The sequence below is a fragment of the Colossoma macropomum genome, unplaced genomic scaffold (genome assembly GCF_904425465.1).
Source record: "Colossoma macropomum unplaced genomic scaffold, Colossoma_macropomum, whole genome shotgun sequence".
Lineage (NCBI taxonomy): Eukaryota > Metazoa > Chordata > Actinopteri > Characiformes > Serrasalmidae > Colossoma > Colossoma macropomum.
The window spans coordinates 31,599,714-31,615,857 of NW_023494800.1; the positions used below are offsets into that span (position 1 = coordinate 31,599,714).

General features: G+C 36.5%; 1 protein-coding gene across 1 annotated transcript; it reads right to left on the reverse strand.

The window, feature by feature from the left end:
- Positions 1-8,646: 8,646 nt before the first annotated feature.
- cunh5orf15 (chromosome unknown C5orf15 homolog) lies at positions 8,647-15,918 on the reverse strand. Its single transcript, XM_036588013.1, has 3 exons — positions 15,783-15,918; positions 13,271-13,962; positions 8,647-10,899 (listed from the first exon to the last, which is right to left on the reverse strand). Exons 1-3 carry the CDS (start codon positions 15,889-15,891, stop codon positions 10,768-10,770), a joined length of 933 nt encoding a protein of 310 aa, XP_036443906.1. The 5' UTR covers positions 15,892-15,918; the 3' UTR covers positions 8,647-10,767.
- Between the last annotated feature and the right edge of the window lie 226 nt (positions 15,919-16,144).

Below are 16,144 nucleotides of genomic sequence, written 5' to 3' on the forward strand. Positions count from 1 at the left end.
CACATCTTAAACTAAGTTTGTTCCAGTCTAGAAATAAGTACGCTCTGAGCATTTTCAGAGTTTTGAAATAAGTAGAAAATGCAGGTTTTCAGATCAAATTACTTGAGATCAGACTTGCTACGGCACAGTATTAAGTGTAATATATCAAATATTAGCAAATCATTCTTAATTCAGTTTGGGGTTTTTTTGCATTCTTAATTTTAGCACACTGAAAAACTGAGGAGCAAGTAAATAAATCACTAATTCAAGTGGAAATGACAAATGGATTATGGATCCACTGATTATTAATGGATTATGTTTATGCTGTTACTTGAAATAAATTGGCTCATCTTGAAATAGGAAGGCTAAACCCATATTTAACTTAAAACTAGTCCTTAATCTAGAGTGTACATCTTAAAACAGGAAAATGAAAATTTACTTAAATTATAATCAGGACTGCACGTGGCAATTCAGTCAACAGTTTTTGACGAACAGAGGGACAGAGAGTGAGAGAGAGATGACATTGGACCATTAAAGAACGAAAAAAACGTTATAATGTTTTAACATCAGAGTGAAAAATTTAGGTTCCTTTGGGGAAAAAGTCCTCCACGCTGCTTTTCCTCATCTTGAAAAAGACACATAAAGCACATTAGTGTAACGAGGCAGAATAACTCGCTCGCGGTTAAAAAAAAAAGAGTGAAGCTTTAATGTTTGAGTCGTAATCCAAAAACGTGGTCAAAGAACAAGCAAAGGTCGAGTCCAGCAAAGACGAGACACAAAAAGACAAACATAAAAAGGCAAACCCGGAAAAAGCACACTAGTCAGAAGAAAACCGCTCAGCAGCTCTCGTAGCAAGTAGCAACACCTCGCACTGCTCTAGACTAAAAGCATGTGATCCCCTTGGGGATTCTGGGAAATGGAGTCCCCAGAGACCTCTGAGTCTGAGGGATGCGTGACAATTAGAATAATGTTTTAATTAAACAATGTTTTTTTAAAAAATTACTCATTTTGTCTCATTTCCAAGTCACTGCTTTATTAAGAAAAAAATGGACCCTATTTGTCAGATGCCTGATCAGAAAAACACTGGCCGTCAAATTCAGAAGGATTGTTATGACAAGATTAGTTTCATCACTGTATGTCATAGAAACCCTTTCCCTGAACTAGAGAATCAGTGTTTTTAGATTAGATAGATAGATAGATAGATAGATAGATAGATAGATAGAACTTTATTGATCTGAACTGAAATTACAGAAACTGTAACAACAGTCTGTAATGATAGTTTATTCGTTTTCTCACTCATAAATGTCCATTGAAGTGAACAGAAAATATAAAACAGCTGAATAACAACGTATGGTGTAACATTACCGTAACAGAAGCAGTGCAAATATTTCTAACATGAGGACAATGTAGAAACATGTAGAAAATTAATTTTAAGTGACTACTACTGACAGAAAGACGTTCCATGTGTTGATAATCCTAACATATCATGCTTGGGTGGGGACAAAACATGAACGGGCTTACAGTGCTGTCTTGCTGCTATCTTCACAAAGTGCTCCCAATGGCATTTGCTTTAAGTGCTTGAAGGATCCTCATGCTTTGTTTGGGTGCGGCCATCTTACTTCATAGCAACATGCCGATGCATGGTATGCATGTTGCTAATGTATCTTGTGTTACCAGTAAATTACTCAATTTTAAGATTTTCTGACTAACTGCAACGTAAAAGACAATTTGTGGTCAATTTAACAGTATACCATGATAGAGACTTGTAAATAATTTTTACAAACAAGAATTTTAGTCTCACATTTCCAAACCTAAGATTTTATTTAGGCAAGCACAGAACAATTTGCAGTATAAAAGAAGACAATCATGCTCAAACTACTCACTCTACTATCCAACAGGTTGAAATACACAGATAACAATGTCGCATCACAGTATGTGAGTGAGGGGTGTTTCAGGCTAGATTTGTTATAGGATCAGATTAGATTCATTCTTTTTTCCCCCTGATATCCATTTAAGCATTTTCTGTTGATACCAGTCTGACACCCAGTGATACCATTATGCCACCTCCATCTAACACAGTATTGAGTGGGTGCTACAAATACTGGTGTGGCAGTAGAAATGTCTATCCTGGGCCTGTCATAAGATTGCTAGCTTCAGGAGATGTATTTAAGTTAGATATTAAGTAAAAGGCCAGAGGCCAGCGTAAAAGGTTGGAACTCACTAAAATCGATATTGTGTGGTTAGCTTGCCTCACGCAAAAGAGATAAAAATCTACAATTTAAAATACATTCATCAACACTGGGATTTTCTGTTTCTGTTTTGTGATAACGCATGTCATAAAAAGCACAAAATAAATAAAATTGACTTTGTCATTTAACAAAATAAAACGGGCTCAAAAATCACTACAGCAAACCTTTGAATATGCTTCCAAAACCAAATGCTTCTAAAAAGTGTGTATTAAAACGAAATAGTGTCCCAGGTAGGAGATCAGTCCTCCTTGTTCTGGGAAAATGGGATCTGCATTTAGATTTTATATCCTCAGTAGGCTGGCCATCTCAGACCCACTGCAATGCTCCATAAAGACGAAAGGCAAAAAAAGGAGGAAAAAAATCACCTGTAGATGAGCAAAAGTCAGAGACCACCCTTCATCTCCGGTCAAAACAGCCATTAAGTACATTAAGCACATCCGACAGAAAACATATATTTAACAGAAAATTAGAAATGAGAAAATTACACAGCAGCCTCAACAAATAAATATGACAGCTTTTTTTCAGTATTTCATTTTGCCACCTTTGCCTTTATTCTTGCCACCCTCCATTCTTTTTTGGAAAGTTACTTTTTCAAAATTTTCAAAGAGATTAATTTGCAAATTTTATTTATTTATTTTTTGTCCATTTCCTTTTCTCAGTAAGGGCTTCTTGACAGCTACACTTTCTTTCAGAATCACAGTGTTGAATTTTCTTCTCACAGAGAAAGGAAGATTAGAAACATCTGATGATTGTTTTCAGATCTGAAACAAGAGTGGAGCTGTTTCAGATCTGAAAACAATCTATCTAACAGTCTATTTGATGGTGAGAGTTTTGGTGGTCTACCAGGTCACATTTTCTCTGAATCTTTTAATCATTTTTTGAACTCAAGTTTTGCAAATTATTTTTTTCTCTTATTTTCTTTTAACTTTGACCTTTCTTAATGCAACTGGTGCAATATATATTATCAGAAATATATTTTATATTTTTCAATCCCATTTGCAAGAACCTCTCTGTATGTTTTGCCTGCCTGCATGCAAAATCATTTAACATATAATTTACAATAAAACATAATAATCAAAACCAAATGCATCCTGTGTTATATTTATTTTGGAGAAGATTATTCCAGTACATATCATATGCAACTAAAGTAGCTTTAAGTGTAACATTCTACATGGTTATTATTTCTTTTGTCTAAACAGAACTTCCATGTAAACAGAGGAGAATTAGTAATTAAAACCACTAATAAAAAATAACTGCTTGTGCGTGTGTTTTAGTTAAAAACACTTAATTTCACGTGGCGGATGTAAGCTTTAGTATAGACTGCTAATCTGAGGGAAAATTCTAAAATACACAGTTTGTCAATATCATTGATACAGTTTATCAGTTTGATTTCTGATCTTATATAATCTGTAGTATTATATTTGTCACATAAATAATGACAAATATCTATAGCATTATATTTGTCATTATTTATGAAAGTTAACTTGCCAGTGTTCCAATCTCTTCATAGTCTTATTTCTTTGTATATTCAATAAAAATTTTCAGAGTGGTTTGCCTATTGTGAAAATTGATCATGACTATTGATTGCCTGGATCTAAAATGGCTTTCTAATTGGCTCAAAAGTTTAAGCATGCATACAAGAAATTGTAAAAGACAAAACTGCAGGGAATAAAATAAAACTGGAATGACTGAAAAATGTTTAAGTATTTAGATTACCATTTTAACAGGAATATGAATAGAATGCTAATGTAGGAATTATTAGGAATAGATTTTAATAAAAATAAACATTTTGTGTTCCTTTACTAGATCACACTGGGCTGCCTCAAGGTTTGGAAATGGTTAACAAATTGATTGCATGTATTATTTTATTTTTATGCATAATTCTAAAATTCTAATGCTCCTGGTCTTTTTTTACATGCTACATGATAGTATGCAAGATTTCTCCATTTGCATCCAGTTGTATTCAAAATTTGGTGCACCTGGTCAAATGACATAATTTGTTCATACACTTCTGCACATTTTAGTGCACAGTTTATTTGCTGAATTTAATGGGAACATAATGGGAAAACATATGACATATGAAACATAAAATTTGGCCTGTGAAAAAGTAATGGCACAATTTGTATTTTATGTTTTATTTTTTCCAATATGTTAAACTCAGCAAAATGAAAAAATAGAAATTGTGCACTGAATTTTGCAGAAAAATGCTATATTTGTTCCCTGTAGAGGGTGTGTTAACTTATTTTCACTTAGAAAATCAACAAATATAATTGGACAGGGGGCATTCAAGCTTTAGCATTTAACTGTATATGTCTGACAATACCTTTATTTAACACACACTGCATATTGAATGGCTAAGATAAAAGAGGTAAAAGTCAGAAGTTAGCCTGACCCTAGCCTAAACCCAGAACCCTACCCCAGTGCTACAACACTTGTAGTACTTGTAACAACACATCGCCACAGTATTCTTAGATGCTGTACCTCTCCCATTACTTTTGAGACAGGAGTTGTGTAGATTAATAACATGGTTTAAAGCTGAATACTTGTCACATCTAATCTTCATTCTGTTTAACAGTTTTAGCAGCAAAACAGTTGGTCTTTCTGAGGCTTCATGTTTTTTTTTTTTTGTTTTATTTGAGCAACAGACACAATCTAAATGGAGCAGAACTTGTGTAAACACATACTTCTGTGAGGGATAAACCAAGCTTGTCTTCAAACGTAGTCCAGTTATCAACAAAGCCCACGCTGGGTTCAAATTCGGTTTGAGAAGGATGTCAAACAGATGTTAAAATAAACCCAGCCCACTGCTGTTGCATTTTCTTCCTCAAGACAAGGTCATTTGAGGTATAAGCTCACCAAAGGATCAGAAAAATCAAAGACTTTGTATGTTATGTGTGTTTGTGAAAACATCTGACTTCTAGCCACATTTTGTATTTTCTTTGGGGCTTGAGAGCTTTTGGACAGTGTTGATTTGCAAAACACCTGCATACCTTTGAAATATCTTCTTGGCTCCTGAGACTCTAGAGCCACCAAGTGGGTATAAACATGCACTGCAACATGAATCTTTTTCAGGGTGAAGCATGCTGGATAACTGCCGAAATCAAGTATAAATATAAAACTTGGTCTGGGCAGTACACCAGAATCTTAGAAAGTTTGTTAGCATGACTTGTGAGAAGAAATAGTGCCTTCTCAAAAGTTAAGAATTCGCATGCAGCCCCAGCCCATTCTCCCGTTTTTCATTTCTATTAAAATTCTGTGAAATCAAAAGCACTGAACACTGTTCCACCACCCGCATCTATAGAAATATATAAGCACATGCTTATACATTTCAGCACAGCAGGCATGTTGCAGAGCATGTTAAGCTTAAGCTGTGTGTTTTATTGCAGATCAGACGGTTTGACTAAGCATTTAGGCAGTATGGTTTTTTGTTCCATTCTTTAATGATACTCCATCAAGCACTTCTGACCTAGAAATTACTTCAGATTCAGCTGAATTTTGCAGAAAAATGCCATGTTTAAGTTTGTGCCCTGAGGATGGGTTAACTTATTTTCACTCAGAAAACCAACAAGATATGTAATATATACTTTCATTTAACACACCCTGCATATGTATTCTGGGTGCCATATAGAATGACTGAGGTAAAACAAGTAAAAGTCAAATGTAAGTTTTACTAAACTTTCTCATACATTTTATTGCTAAGTAAGCCTAACTCTAGCCTAAACCTAGAATCTTACCCAAACCCTACAACACTGTTATAATAATACATCACAGAAGCATTCTTAGCTGCTTTACGTCTCTAACGGCCTTTGAGACAGACGGTGATTAATAACCTGGTTTAAAGCTGAATAATTGTCAGATCTAATCTTCGTCCTGTAGCTAAATGGAGCAGAAATTCTTCTGTGAGGGATACTTCAGTAAACTCTTTAGCTTAGCCTGCTAGGGGTTCATGTCAGCTTCATCTTTCAGTGATACACAAAAAAACTACTTGAGTGCTAATAGCTCTTCCAATAGATTCAGACTGCTAAAGGTAAGGTTAGAAGCCAAGCCAATGAGCAGCTTAACGTGTAAAAAATATCAACTTAACTTATTGAACTTGCTTGTTTGGAATGATGATGATGATGATGATGATTAATACTACTACTACTACTACTACTACTACTACTAATAATAATAATAATAATCATTCATATATAATTTCATTCATTCATAATAATCATTCATAATAATCATTGAGAGAAAGCATATATACATATATAGTTCAGTATCGGCTTCATGATTTCTTCATACTGAATAGACATAATTTGACAGAGCAAACTCATTGTTATGTGTGTGTGTGATGTGAATGAGCGTATGCATGCATTAGGAGGTGTGTCTGATAAAGTGTGTGTGTTCTTGTGTACGTTCACTAGGGGTTCGGTCTGAAGAACTTTTGGTCCATGAGAACACTAAATAACATCCACACTTCTGCCAATATTGTTCTGTGTTTTAATATTTGATTCATTGCTTGTTTGTTTAACGTCTGTTAACTTTACTTTGTAAAATACCAAGCTAAAATTCTGTGGTCAGCAGCTTCCATTAACAGGATCAGGTCATAGCACTGTTGTTCTAGAATTACACCATCTCCTGTCCAGTGCCTCACACAGATGGCCAGTTTAAACTTTGTAAATTTGATTTAGTTTTTAAATAAATCGTTTCTACTGCAAGAACAATGGTCCAGTCTCAGCTTTAGATGCTCTGCCCACAGTATGGACTGTCTAATATCAACGTATTTGCAACAAGGAGAACTGCCACTCAGTAATGTCTTCCAGGTTGGTGAGATACTAGAGGGTGCACCTGAGAGAGTCCAAATTGAATGTGTTTCTATGAAGCTTTTATGCAAAACTGTAATTTGTAAATGGTTATCGTTTATACAGAAAAATGCACTCGTTTTCTCAACACAGAACAGCATAAAATATTTCAACACTGCTGTCATATTTATGAACACTTTCCAACTGCAGTTATGGGGCTTTCTAACAGTGTCTCACGTACACTCATGACACCAATGAGTGTGAACCACTTTACTCAGCAAATGAGCTGAGCGGTTTGATAACCAACCAATGTTCAGTAGCTGTAATACTAGCATCCTATAGCCCTTACAGTAAGAAATACTGGCAAATTTCAGTGATTATTTTATGTAGTTTATTCTATCTCATAGAATTAAAGGATGAAAGCCTGCATGAAAGACTAGAAAAAAATATTCAATTAACATTTTTAGCCATCTCCATTCACTCCATTCGCAGTGTCCCTCTAGCATTTTGCAGTCATGTTTTTAGAACAGAAAACGGCCAGGCTCCTGACTCTGGTCTGTTATCTTGAATAGTCTTCAACAGTTTTCTTAGTAGCTAGTAAATTAGACATCCTTACATGTTTGCCAGTGCTTTCCCACTGGGGCTGTCCCTACACATCATACAAAAACAGTCAATAGGCAGAAGTCTGGTTTGCTCTGTGGTTCACAAATTTGTCAGCTATTCACTTTCCTCTGTTTTAGAGAGCTCTATCTTTATTTTGTTTTGGATCATTGTCCTATTGCAGAAGCAAGCCTCTTCTCAGCTTCAGTTTCTTGAAGTTTCTTTAGTGAAATCCATTCTTCCATCTACCTGTACAATGTTTTCTGTGGTACTGGCTGCCGCACAACCCCAAAGCATAGTAGATTCACCTCTATGCTGAACAGTTGACAAGGTATTGTTTTCATTAAATGCTGAACATACCTTTGGTGAGTTGTAGTCAGATTGTTTCATTTCATTTTTACTTCATCAGTCCAAAGTACTTTCCAAAATGCCTCTGGCTTACCTAGATTCCTTTTAATAACCAGTCCTAACAAGCAAAGCCTAACAAGTTAAGTTTTGAGACTTAAAGGGTGGAAAGGTGTCCAAACTTTTGCACTATTACTACTTTTTTTAAATACTTTTTCTGATTCTGATTAAATACACCAGCAGATTCTTTCTTTTTCAAAACACTAGAATTGATTGTTTTTGCCATGCCAAGTTTCCTCTGCTGCAGTTGAATTCTATTCTTTAACAATCCCTTGGTGGCTTTCGCAGAGACAGAAAGATCAGACTACAAATATAAACACTACGCACATACAAGTTGGTTGCATGCACAATCTCATTGCAACAGAAATCTGTAATGACTGGAAGCTAACAGTTCTAGTCATTATGCTCACCTAAAACGGTGGCATTATTCTATTTCAGTAGAATATGAAGAATGGAAGGTTAAATTCAAGTTTATCATTTTATTACCAATCTCTGTCCTAACTGCTTGAGAATAAACAAAATGGTCTATCAACCTGTTTCAACTGACAAACTGAAGCAAAAAAAAACATAGGTAAATTATTCATTTAATGAACTGTCAATGACAAAAACAAGAGGCAATTAATACACCCATTTACACTTGTGTTTTATTGACAAAGATTAGGAGAATTTCTACAGCCCCAGCCAATGACTATAACTTTTACACTGTTACATGCGTGAAGGTAATGCATTCTCTGGCCTGTGTACAGTGCAAATAAATGATTCTGTAACTACTGAGCCAACAGCAACGTTTTATCTACAATTGCATATCATGTAAGAAAATGAAAAACATGGATAAACAAATCATGTTCTGTTAGACAGGACAGATAGTTCTTTTATATACACAAGAATAAGGCCCATGTACGTTGTGCTATGCGGTGCGGTAAGTGACCGGACAGTGATCATTGTTTGGCTCTGTACTCCATCACATTGGATTGAAAACAATGAATCCTAAAGTGCAGACTGTTAGCTTTGAGGGTACTTGCAAATAATTTACAGTGACCCGCAGACACCACCAGATACAATGTAGATTTCCTTGTCTATGCCTGCAATGCAGCAATTTTCAGCCTAGTAACTGCAAGCCGAGTCACGCTCAGGTCTGCTGGCTCGACAGTCAAGAACACTCAACGTCTTCGCCATAAAAACTTCAGTGGCTTTAGTAGTGCCTCACATATGAGGCAGTATGCTTTGACCATGAACATTTCCTATTTCTCCACACTTTTCAACATTCTAGTGGGCTAATTTTCTTCTCATCCATTAGGAACTCTGTAGGTCATTTATATACTTTTCAGCAAAGTATAAATATGGTCATTCTATTCTTCAGCAAACGGTGTAAACACTTCTTTTACACGTCTGTGCCTACATCCTGGTCCTGCTCAGCAGTTAAAGTGCAGTGTCAATCACCAGGTTTAGTCTTGACCTGGGTCTGGGAAACTGTCTCCGCTAATGTTTTGGATTGTAATATTCTGATTTATTCTGATTTTTTTTCTTTTGCTTCACTGGAGTTTGCACTTGTTCAGTCCTCATGCTGAAAGACTTCCTTGTACATGAAACGATTATGCACAACATGCAGGTGCCCAAAGTTCTGAGCAGCCAACTGTCCAAATATTTTTGGCCCCAAATTCTTACAGATTCCTGTAAGGTTCTACTAATAGGATACCAAATTTAAACATATTTATGCACTTCAATGTAAAAGTCATTGTTTCATTTCAAATCCATTTTGCTGAAGCCAGATAGCAACAAAACACAAATTATGTCACTGTCCTACCAATTAAGAGCCTGTGCTATACTTGCGATTTAGACGATCATAGTGATATGCACATATTTGCATGTTATGAATATTTCACCAGACATATTTGGCCACACTCATAAGCAGAGACTTTAATGTGACATAACACAACATACCTGAATTTGCCTTTCACTGAGCATGAAGGATGATCATCAGTACTGTATAATGCAAGGGACTTCATTGAAGCCATAACAAAATAACAAAAGGGACCAGCCCCAAGACTGCATAGCAAAGCATGAGACTCTTCCTCTGTTTCTTTCAATATTGTAGCAACAAAACATGGTGATTTTTGTAGAACAAAACAGGCATATTATATAAAGATACTGATAGTCAATAATAACCAACAAAAACATTTAAGCCACAATACTTCTATGCGTGTGCAGGCCATGTTAAGTAGGGGAAACAAATCTGTCAGATTATTTTCAAGATAATCTTTATAAACTAAGAGCACTTGAATGAATTGCTAGAATCATGATATACAAGAGAATCTTAGTTCTATGATTATATAACTTGTCTCCTAGGTGTTTTTCATATAAGAGAACTGAAAAGATCACTCTAGAGTTGTCAAGTGTGACATCAGCCAGATTTTATATTCAGCAGAATAATCAAATATTTACATGGGCACAACCTAACTGGCAACTACATTCACCACACCCACTTACCCAAAAAGCCAAAAGGTCCCAAAATTGTTTCGGATCTTTCATCCTTAAAATAATCAACCCGCAAAAACCCATAATTCCAACTGTTAAAGACTGCTCTGACAGGATAAGGAAAGTTACTGCAGCCCAAATCCTTCTTGGTTAATCACGAAACACAGAAGTGTTCTCCTCATTAAATAAGCAATACAGTGTGTGCAAAATCAGCAGGTTGCATTTATCATTCTTAAACTCTGCTGGCCCATCTTCGTATGCTGTGCAGTTGTTTAAAAGATGTAATCATTGGTCATCTTTAGTGAGGGCATTGCCTCATGAACATTCTGGTCAAGCCGATGGTATTCCACACTGCGGGAGCAAAGGCCTTCCCTCCAGCGCCGACTCTGAGCCAGGAGCATGATCTACACAGACAACGGAAGCAGTTAACACTGACTGACAGGCAACTTATGCAGGCATGGTAAAACACAAAACTCACATGGAATCATGTAAATACAACACCTTGGCACATGGAATTTCATCTTAAATCCTGAACAGTAAGGGATACATAATTTTGGGATATGACAAAAAAGGCATAGTTCAAGCAGCAGTAAAAGTGCTTATAGCAAAATCGGTGCCATCAGTATTTCATGATAAGGCAATAGTAGTGGGTAATATAACAGCTGCAATTCTTTAAGGTAATAATTTCAATGGCATTCATTTTCAGTTTGAGTTAATGTTAGTCCAGGTAGAGGGAGAGAATATTAGAGAGACATAGGGATCTTGGGGTAATGAGGTCTTTACCATAGCAGCCAACTAGCCTAGCTAGCCACCAGTGGTTGCGTCCACTGGTCATTACACACACACACACACACACACACACACACACACACATATATACACATATATATATATATATATATATATATATATATATATATATATATGTGTGTGTAGAACACTGCTTTTACCAAAATATGTAAAAAGTGTATTTGTAGAAATATCAGAGTTTAGAAGCTAGTTAGGTTAGACAACGTTAGTATCGGTACTCTGTGTTGGCCGATATTTAAGAATCAGGTATCCGTATCGGAAGGGAAAGAAAGTGGTATCAGTACATTCCTAAACAAATCCTTGTGCCTCCGAATAGTATCTCTGTAGGAGAAGGGAAAAATGTTCTTATTTTTAATTGAAAAACTGATTTAACAGTTTTATTTCAAGTAATTATGGGCCCTTTCTATTGGTCAATCATGAAATGCCCATATAATGCAGGGCAGCTTACAGGGTTTTCACATTACTGCATCCACATACAGGTTGCTTGTACCAACTCAGGAGTTTGCAGGTGTTTTGTAAGTGTTTGTCATACATTAACAGTAGGGGTGTGACAATTCATCAATTTGATAAGTTCATCACTTCATAATCACAACAAAAGAATGTGCTGATGTGTAAGCCTTATAATGTTAACTGACTGAAATTTGTACTAACGTTAAATTGATATTTTAATGCAAAGACAATTTCTATACAACTTGGACCCAAACTGAATTAAACTAACTTGAGCTGGTTGAAACAGCGACTTCAAGTAATTTTTACATATTACATATTGTTTTGTGTCACAAAAACTTTATTTGAAAACACGTTTTGTGTCACACACATCAATTTTGGAAAATAAATATATGTAAGGGGTATTTATCAAATACATTTGAAAATGGGCAAAAAAGTTTTTTTGTTTTAAGTACTTTACTGTGGAATACATCTTAGACAAATTTGAAATGTACCTCACATATAAAAAAAAAATACATGCTGTGTAATGTATCCCCATATGGCACATTCTTGTAAGTATATTCATATAGGAACACAGGCTACCAGATCCTTTAATGTAAAGGGACCAAGGGAGTACCTATCAAATATTCTGAAATATACTGAAACAGAAAAAGAATGTTTCAGAGTGAAACATTTTACTGTTTTAAAAACATTAAATTTTATTATTTATTTATTTTTGTATCAAACTGCTATTCATGTATTTGTGATGTGAAATATACTGATGAGACTGTAAAGAATAATTACATTATTGGTAAATTATTACATCATTGGTTTATACACTAATTAAGTGTGGTTGACATATGCTGGATAGGGCTGAACAGCTGAAACAGCTGGTTGATTGGACATTTTAGGCATTTCTACATTCGGTATAAAAATATTAAAAGCAGGGAGTTTTTGTTTAAAACTAAGGGGATTAAAACATCAAAATTGGTATCTATTTCCTTGTGTAAACCAAGGGTTCTCAGTGTATTACTTTCATTTTCTGCCAGTCCCAAACACACCTTAAGAACTATATTCCAACTGCAGAATTCCTACCTCAGGTGTGTTAGGAAACGGAATACAACAAAAACGTAAAATGGCTGGGGGTCCCAGAGGACTGGATAAAAGTCCCCTGGTACAAAAATTAGACAGGCCTACACAGCACAACACCTTAACAAGATCTGTATCATTGTGTTGAACTTTATAGCTACATCCTGCCAAGCAGCAACAGATAAAGAGTGTAAATGCAGAGGATGCTCTGTCTAATAACAAGATAACACTCATTGTTAACACTTGTTGTAGAACAGCGTAAATGATTAACTACAAGGAATAAAAGGTCAGTGATAACAGTGTGCCATACAATGTCGAAAGCAACTAGTATTACTAACCACATTTGACTTGCAGCTCCAGTGGAAGAAGCTGATAGATTACACTTAGAGAAGGCTATAATATAACAGCTCGATATTGGCCAGATCATAGGCTTTGAAAATAGTAACATACCTTTCTCTTATTGTGGTAAGTGATGTAGACTATGGCCACCAGAAAAGCGATGATAACCAGGTGGAAAAAGAAGTGAGAGTCTTCATCCTGGGTGTTATAGATGGTGGTGTCCTTCATGTGTACATTTATCTTCCCTGACTTAACAGAGCCTTCATCAATAACCTGCATATGGTCATCCTCCTCGTCCTCCTCCTCCTCCAGGTTGTGGTTGAGTATTTGGGTTTCCTCATGCTGGGTGTTATCTGCAGGCAAGTATTCATTGTCATCGTCGTCATCATCATCATCATCATAGCTGTCTGTGCCCACCTCAACAGGAGACGTAGTGGACTCAAAATCCAATGTTTTTTCTGATTCAAAGGGGCTGTCTGGCTTGGCCTCAGGAGTGCTAGTGGGCTTCTGAGGACTTTGTGTCTCCTCATATGGTTTCAGCTCAGTAGGCTTTGTGTCTTCTGAACCAATAACAGGAACAGTGGTTGGTTTGGAAGGGGCGGGTGTTGTAGGTGGGGCTGTAGTGGTGGTTTCTGCAGTGGTGATGCCACTGCTAAGAGTATTAGCCACAGTGGGATTTGCTTCATCTTTTGCTGATTTCTGGTGTGATGAATTATTCTTGCCAGGCGCTGAAGGGCTTATAAGGGTGTTGTCAGTGATAGGGTCTGTGGCGTTTGCTCCTTCTGATGTCAGAAGAATTCCACCTACAACAAGATGCAGTATAATTAGCATTAATAAACTGGAGATCTGTGAATACACTCAATTCCATACCCATCCTACAAAATACCATAAAAAAGCTATTGGTAGTCAAACCTCAATCTTCACTGAAGTTAAGAAAAAGAAATACATTATAAAACATTTCATGCTTTGGGCCAACACCAACATATATTCAGCCCTGGGCAACATGATTACGTTCCTGAGGTCCTTATGTGTCCGCCAAGTAGTCTTTGACTAGTGTATAAGGGTGAGGAATTCAGCACTACGAATTAAGAGTGCTGCTCACAGGATCAATAGAGCCATTCATTATGCTTCATGATACTGTGTCAACACAAACACAGAATACAGGACTGCTTTGTACATCATATACCTTTAGGGCACATGTGATATACCTTCAAATATGGGAACTGGTACTCCTACAGGTATAAACACGTTTCAATGCATCACAAAACTTGGACACCCCAGTTACTAGAGAGAGCACAAGATCACTTACTCTTTTATAATAGTGATATTAAAACCTTGACATGAAATCCTTGAAAATCACACTACACCAATCCAATGTTTTTTTGGGGTTTTTTTTAAAGCTACTACCCTTCAGAATATTTTAGTATTTCAATTAAGATGATGATATAAAATTGGCATGCTCAAACTACTCAAACCTTCTACTACCCCACAGGAAAAAATACACAGCTAAAAACATGACGCCACACTACGTGAGTGTGGGGTATTTCAAGCTAGATTTTTTACAGGACTGGATAGGATTCAGCCTTTTTTAATCAATATCCAATCCAATATTTTCGACTGGTATCAGTCCAACACCAATGCGAAACGTTACAGATGTGCCATCTCTACCAGTGTTGTGAAGCACACAGACCTCAGCGCAACAAAGAAATAATTAAGAAATAGAAGGCTATGAAGGAGTAAGGTTATGACTTACGCATGTCCTCTGTACAATTTTATTCTGCACATATAAAACAGAAGCAATATTGTGTTATTATGGAAAATTCCAATCAAACGCGAGGTAGTTAGCTACATGTCCTTAGAAACAGCTAAGCCAGAAAAGCCAGAAAAACAGGCTGTCGCCAGCACTAAATAACAACGGCTGTCGTTTATAAACAGACATAACCGTAGATCTTTCACCTGGCATTTACCTATTACACGCAGAGCAGCTCGTTTCGGAGGGGAAAGCGCGTATCTGGTTCTCTGTGACTCAAATCAGACCAGTGAATAAGGAGAGTCCAGCAAGAACTAGGTAACGCTAGCTAGTTAGTAAATTCAACGAACATGAATTCAAGAAAAACGCATACCTGTCATTTGGCGGTGTTTTATGTAGCCTCCAATGCCAGGCATTCACCGTTTACTCTTAAAATAATTCAGTCGTTTTGCTAATATCAACAACTTCTGTTTCAGTTAGCTAGCTAGCCAAATTCAGCAGTAGGCAAATACTTTCAACTAAGTTAGCTAGCTAACGCTAGCTAAGAACATTAACTACACAGCTAACGCTAGTTAGCTAATAGTTCATGAACTCCTAATACGCCATACAGCTTTGTGTAACCTTAAACTAAGGAGCATCTGTTACATAGTAAGAGATATAGCTACATTAGCCTGCTAATCACTTAATGAAATTCAAACGCTCATATTTCCAAGATAGTTGTGTAGCTAGCTAGCAATCTAATCACATTGTTAGCTAGCTATCGGAGGTAGCTAGGCTAGCTACATAGCCAGCTGAAGTTAAAAACATAAAAACCTAATATATACCCTATTTTCAAATTATCAAGCGAGGTAAAACACGACACACACAACCTACCGCTAGGTGCCTGAGTATATCCAACAGGCAAGAGTTGCAGAATGGCCAAAGTTGCTATAAAACAAGCTGCTGATGACCATTTTCGCTCCATCTTCGTCACCGCCGCCATCTTGGATGAACTGAATAGAGGTGTTGTCAGAGCCGGTGTTGTCCTGGTGAGAGGGGCGTGTTCAATTTCCACACAACTCTCCACCTGCCCGAGGGCTGATCCGCAGGAACAGAGTACGTGTACAACATAGTATCAACTTGTGTAACGAGAGAGCTATTTAAATATAGGGTGAAATACCTCCTCTTAACGTCCTTTTACTGTTAAGCTAAATCAAACATGTGCATGTACAGAATGAGGCATAACCCTGCTGACA